The sequence below is a fragment of the Grammomys surdaster genome, unplaced genomic scaffold (assembly GCF_004785775.1).
Source record: "Grammomys surdaster isolate TR1022 unplaced genomic scaffold, NIH_TR_1.0 98, whole genome shotgun sequence".
NCBI lineage: Eukaryota > Metazoa > Chordata > Mammalia > Rodentia > Muridae > Grammomys > Grammomys surdaster.
The window spans coordinates 9,961,499-9,967,585 of record NW_021604577.1 but is presented as its reverse complement, the minus strand read 5'-3'; the positions used below and the strand labels follow the sequence as shown (position 1 = coordinate 9,967,585).

Sequence of the window (6,087 nt, the reverse complement as noted above, 5' to 3'; positions counted from 1 at the left end):
GATAGATAGATAGATAGATAGATAGATAGATAGATAGATAGATAGATGACAGACAGACTGATAGATTGACAGATTGATAGATTGGGGACAGGAGGACATCAACTGTAGTACAAATACAGAAATGAGTTCATTGGGAATCAGGAACTGTTTTGAAGTATGTAGTGGGCTAGGTCTCTGCTTAGAAAACAGAAGAGCATTTGCCTCTCTAGACAGACACTCTGTTGATTCGTTCGTAGCATGTGGGCAGGTACCAGCATCGGGCATTTAGAAAAACAAACTAAATGGGTTCTTCATTACTTGTCTGTTCATTCTTCATTTGTACTCAGGGAAGATGGTTTTATGCTTTGTTGGCCTGTCTTGAAAAGCCGTTGTTGCCTGAGGCTCACTCGCTCATTCGGCAGCTGGCAAGAAGATGTTCTGAAGTGAGGCTCCTGGTGGTGAGTCATACTGTACTATTTCACAGTCTCACTGTCTCCTATGGTAGAAAAGAATATATATATATGAGATAGAAACATGTGGAATATGTTATTAGTTGGGATTAAAGAGTCTACAGAAACAAACAACCTCAAATAGAGTACATTAAATAACAAACCAGATGTGGCGGCACATGACTGTCACCCAGCATCTAGGAGGTGGGAAGGAGAGCATTGCAGTTCAAGTCCAACCCGGGCTGCATAAAAGACCTCTCTAAAACAGAGGGAGGCCAAGCATGCTGGCATGCACCCTTAATCCCAGCCCTTGGAAGGCAGAGGCTTCTCTGTAAGGCCAGTCAAGGCTACATAGTAAGAACCTTATTTCAAGAAAATAATATGGAGGTGGGGGTGGGAGAGTACAGGGAAGTAATTTTCCCTCAGGTGAGGGAGCTCTGAAGGTCCAGACGAGATCTAACATAACTAGATCCCAGTCATCGTTTCTGGTGTTGTGACTTCCGTCCTTCCCTTCGTTCGTTTTGTGTTGCTGTAGCAGAACACCTGAAGCTGCTGTTTCTAAGCACAGAGGAACTGAATCAGGACCTTGAATATTCGAGGAAAGCACTCTATCCACCCTGCAAAGATAGTGATTTTTAGTTCAGTTTTCAGAGCTCAAATTCCAAGCTCAAAGGCCCATCTGGTCTACCTTACATTTATATCATAATATATTAGGGGATCACCTGCCATGAGTAAGTTAAGAGCAGTTCCTGGCTGATGTTCAAGGGGAAGGGTCAAACTCACTTTATATCAACCTCCTGTTATAGTACCCATAAAACTACAACCCTTGTAATCAGCGTTAATTATTACTCCTTCTGCACAGCATCCATCGTTCTTTAAATAATGATCTTAGGCTGGTGACCTGAGTGTGACACACACACACACACATTAGAAACGTAATAATAAAATAAAGAGACTGTAGCTGGGGCTGTAGCATGTTAATTACGCTGCTCACCTAGCATGCACAAAGCCCAAGGTTTGGTGGGGTTTTTTTGTTTGTTTTTGGGGGGTTTTTTGGTTTTTTCAAGACAGGGTTTCTCTGTGTAGCCCTGGCTATCCTGGAACTCAGAGCTCTGTAGACCAGGCTGGCCTCAAACTCAGAAATCCACCTGCCTCTGCCTCCAAAGTGCTGGGATTAAAGGCCTGCGCCATCACCGCTTGGCCAAGCCCAAGGTTCTAAACACAGTGCTGCATATTTCATACATGGGACCCCAAGCCTGTCAGCACTGAGGAGGCTAAGGCAGGAAGATCAAGGACAACCTAGGAGCTACTTTGGAATATTTAAGGCCCGGCTGTACTACATGAAACCTTGCCCCAGAATAAAACAAAGGGCCTCTTATTAGTAACTAATAAGGCCTGGTATCTGGACCCCCCAAATCGATTATCCAACACCAGGTGGTCAGCCCCAAGATCATAAGGAGGCGAGTAACCATGTGTGAGCTGAACAGATTGTACATTTAAGAGTGTGTGAGTGTGTGTGTGTGTGTGTGTGTGTGTGTGTCTGTGTGTGTGTGTGCGCACATGGGTAAAACAACAATTAAGGAAAAGGGGGCCATGATTTTGAAAGTGCTAGATTGGAGGGAGGAAATTAGGGACCAGGGAAAGTGATGTATTTATATTTTACTTTTAAAAATAAAAGATGGGCCGGGCAGTGGTGGCGCACACCTTTAATCCCAGCACTTGGGAGGCAGAGACAGGTGGATTTCTGTCTCTGATTTTCTGAGGACAGCCTGGTCTACAGAGTGAGTTCCAGGACAGCCAGGGCTACACAGAGAAACACTGTCTCGAGAAAAATAAATAAATAAAGGTGGGCCAGGTGTAGTGGCACATGCCTTTAGTCCCAGCAGTCAGGAGGTAAAGCAGGCAGATCTATGACTATTAGGACAGTCCAGTCTGCATAGGGAGTTCCAGGCCAGCCAGTAGTAACAGTGAGTTGTCTGAAAAATAAATAAATAGATAAATAAATATCCTAGTGTTTTCAGGGGGTCCTTTAGTTTTCTTCTGTCTGTTCATTTTGGGGACAAGGCTGACTTTAAACTCACAGAGATCCACTTGCCTCTGCCTCCCAACCTCTGATACCTAAGGCGTGAGTCAAACACCAGCTTCCTGGTGGGTTATCTTCATATGATGGTGACTGTTACCTAACACAAGCTTCACAGTTTTTTAATCTTAAAAGGAAATTTGTTATGAAAATACTTAAGGAAAAACAACTAGCCTCTTTATGTTTTTCAGGGCAGTAAAGATGACGAAAGAGTCCCGGCTTTGAATCTGCTCATCTGCTTAGTTAGCAGGTGAGTTAAGAAATCTCACTTCCTGTTTCCTTGTTATCAGTAGAAGACAGGATATAGTTAATGCTGGATTCATTTCATTTGCTGTGTATTTTTATCTAGTATGTTTGATTTCCTTTTTTAATCTATACTGGATGGAACCTGTACATGTCAGGCAGGGAGTCCACCCACCAAGTTCTATCTTTATTCCTTATATCAAAGTTCCTGCTGAATTTACGTGAAAATATATTGTACATCTGAGCAAAGGCACACATTTTAGGTCTCTTCCTGGACAGGTTTTGCTCACTGATCAGCAATTTGTTTTGGGGTTTGGCTTGGCTTGGTTTTGTCTTGGTGGCACCTCTGTAAAGCTTCATAATATGTTTGATTAACAATGCCCTCAAGTTATCCTTCCCCTGCCAAACAAGATGCTTTTTGAAAATACACACATACTAAACATCTAGTTTCTACATCTGCTAAACATCTGTAATAACTATGCTGTTTATTATGTTTAATTTTTCTGGTATTTATTCCAAGCATTTTTCTTAGTGCGTCATAATAGGAACTCATTTAATGCTACACTGTTGGTTTAGAGATGAGGAAACTGGCAGAAAGATGTGAAATAACTTTGCTACTTCCTGACCATCATCTGGCTAGTGTATGGTAAAGATAGGATCCAAACCTAGGCAACTTTACTGAAGAACTCAGCGTTCCGCTTTTTTAATGTGTGTGTGTGTTTCCCATTGGGTCGCTGTGCTGTAGTTTAGTCTCTGTTGAGTCCTTGTGTGCTTTTGCTGCTACAAGCAGTGCTGTCCTTCATATGTATGCATACACTGAAGTCTTTGTCTTCCTAGGTATTTTGATCAACGTGACTTAGCTGATGAGCCATCTTGATCGAGCTGACCTCCTAGGGATGGAAGATCATTCTGTGAAGGAGCCTAAGGCTGAGGAATCATAATTCCAACCTGATGACAGATTGCATCACTTCTTCAAGTTATGTGAAGGGTTTCATCTTAATCTGCAGCTCAAGTTGATATTCAAAATATAGACTTGATTGGTTTACGTGTCTGAAATGTCTATAGAAAAGCCCACCTGGTATCTGATGAGCAGCTGGAACAGTTTTCTTCAGTTGCATGCACTGAAAAGAGGTCAAGTGTGACTTTTTACTCAAGCAGCTTGTATAAAAACTGATGGCATTTTATACAGGCTCCTGGTGCTGCTTCATTGGTTTTTACAAGTATACATATATATTTATGTTAAAATGTATTTTGGCTACCAAAATTTTATTTGACTCTTGAACAAAATAAAAGACAGTGGATGTCCTTAGAGTTGCAGTTCATACAGATGAAATGACAAATCCGTCCACAATCAACAAGACTAATCCCGTGGACATGTTCAAACTCAGTCGTTGTAGTTTAATTACACCATCAAAACTTTCCCTAACAAATCATTTTCAGTAACGTCATAATAAGCAGTACATGGTAGAACACACTTGGGATCCCAGCATCTTGGGGTTCTGAGCCATTTGGGGTTACATAATAAGACTCTACCTCAAAAAAAAAAAAAAAAGACTGGAGGTAGAGCAGCAGTCAAGAGCACTTGCTGCTCCTGAGAGGACTTGGGTTCAGTCCGAACACCTATATAACAACTGACAACAGTCTGAGTTCCAGAGGATCTGACACCTTCTGTCTTCCTGATGTCAGGTGTGTACATGGTATACACAAAGACAAAACACTTCTATACATCAAAAATGAATCTTCAAATTCATGTCTAAAAGCAACTGACCTTAAAGTTTCGTAGTTTTGCTGATTTGTTTGGGAGAGGAGGATGTGCCAGGGCCTGGTAAGCTGTCAGTCATTGGGTGGCTTTGGTTCTTTCCACAGCTCGTAGCTGAGCATAACATTGTGTATGCTACTCACAGTGAAAGTCCTGAGTGGATAATATTTAAAAAGCAGTTCTGCTTATTCAAGTCTACGGTGTAAAAATATTACCTTAGCACAGTTCCATCTCTCCTAGCAAACTAAAGGATTTTGATTGTTGCTAAGACAAGATGGTATTCTGTAGCCCAGCATTGCCTGCAACTCTGTAGTCCAAGGTGGCCTCAGATTTGTCTGAATCCATGCCTCAGTTTCCCAAATACTATACCAGCAAACTGTGGTCTCTCCTCCCCTCCCCTCCCCTCCCTCCCCTCCCCTCCCCTCCCCTCCCTTCCTGAGCGCTCAGCCGCTGCTCTAACTACCTGCTCCCATGCCTTCACTCCACCATCATGGACTCTAACCTTCTGAAAGCATAACACCAATTGAATACCTTCTTTTAGAAGTTTCTTTGGTCACGGTGTTTTGTCACAATAGAAGAACCTAAGATACACTATAAGCCATCTCTACAGTCCCTCATGTTTTGTTACAATACCAGTGGGATGGTTTGCTTGAGCCAGGGAATGGCACTATTAGGAGGTGTAGCCTTGATGAAGTAGGTGTGTCACAGTGGTTTTGGGCTTTAATACCCTAGTCCTAGCTGCCTGGAAGCCAGTCTTCCACTAGCAACCTTCAGATGAAGATGTAGAACTCTCAGCTCTGTCTCAACCAAGCCTGCCTGGGTGCTGCTATGCTTCTTGCATGGATGCTGATGGACTGAACCTCTGAACCTGTAAACCAATTAAATTTTGTCCTTTAAAGAGTTGCCTTGGCCATAGTGTCTGTTCACAGCAGTAAAGTCCTAAGACAACCAGTTTACATGTGTCCATGCAAATCCTCTTCATCTTGTTTTTAACAGCTGCACAGTTTCTTTGTAGAATCATTTAATCAAGTGCCACTATCGAATACTTAACTAGTGAAAATCCCGTACATACTTTTTTTATAACTATTTATTTATTTTATGTATAGGAATACACTGTAGCTGTCTTCAGACACACCAGAAGAGGGCATCAGATCCCATTACAGATGGTTGTGAGTTACCATGTGGTTGCTGGGAGTCAAACTCAAGACCTCTGTAAGAGCAGTCAGTGCTCTTAAACACTGAGCCATCTCTCCAGCTCCCCGTACATACTTTTTATATCCTTAATTTCTTAGCTTAACTTTATAAAAAATGGAATTTCTGAGTTAGAGCATAAACATAAATATTCTTATAAAAGCAGATATTCACTAATTCCTATGACATGTACTGTATTTTTCCCTCTTCAAAGATTTTAATGAAACTTTCTATCATCAAACAATTTTTCCTCTCTCAAATATTTTCATGGAACTTTCTATCATCAAAAATAATTTTCCTTTCTCTGTCTCTCTCTCTGTCTCTCTGTCTCTCTCTCTCTGTCTCTCTCTCTCTCTCTCTCTCTCTCTCTCTCTCTCTCTCTCTCT

General features: G+C 41.8%; 1 protein-coding gene across 1 annotated transcript in view; it reads left to right on the top strand.

The window, feature by feature from the left end:
* Positions 1-4,062, top strand: part of Gemin2 (gem nuclear organelle associated protein 2) — a 14,387-nt gene extending 10,325 nt beyond the window's left edge. The window contains exons 8-10 of the mRNA XM_028782506.1: positions 327-437; positions 2,700-2,758; positions 3,589-4,062. Of these exons, the coding sequence (XP_028638339.1) occupies positions 327-437; positions 2,700-2,758; positions 3,589-3,628 (210 nt within the window). The 3' untranslated portion in view covers positions 3,629-4,062. The remainder of the gene's footprint in view (positions 1-326; positions 438-2,699; positions 2,759-3,588) is intronic.
* The last annotated feature ends 2,025 nt before the right edge of the window (positions 4,063-6,087 follow it).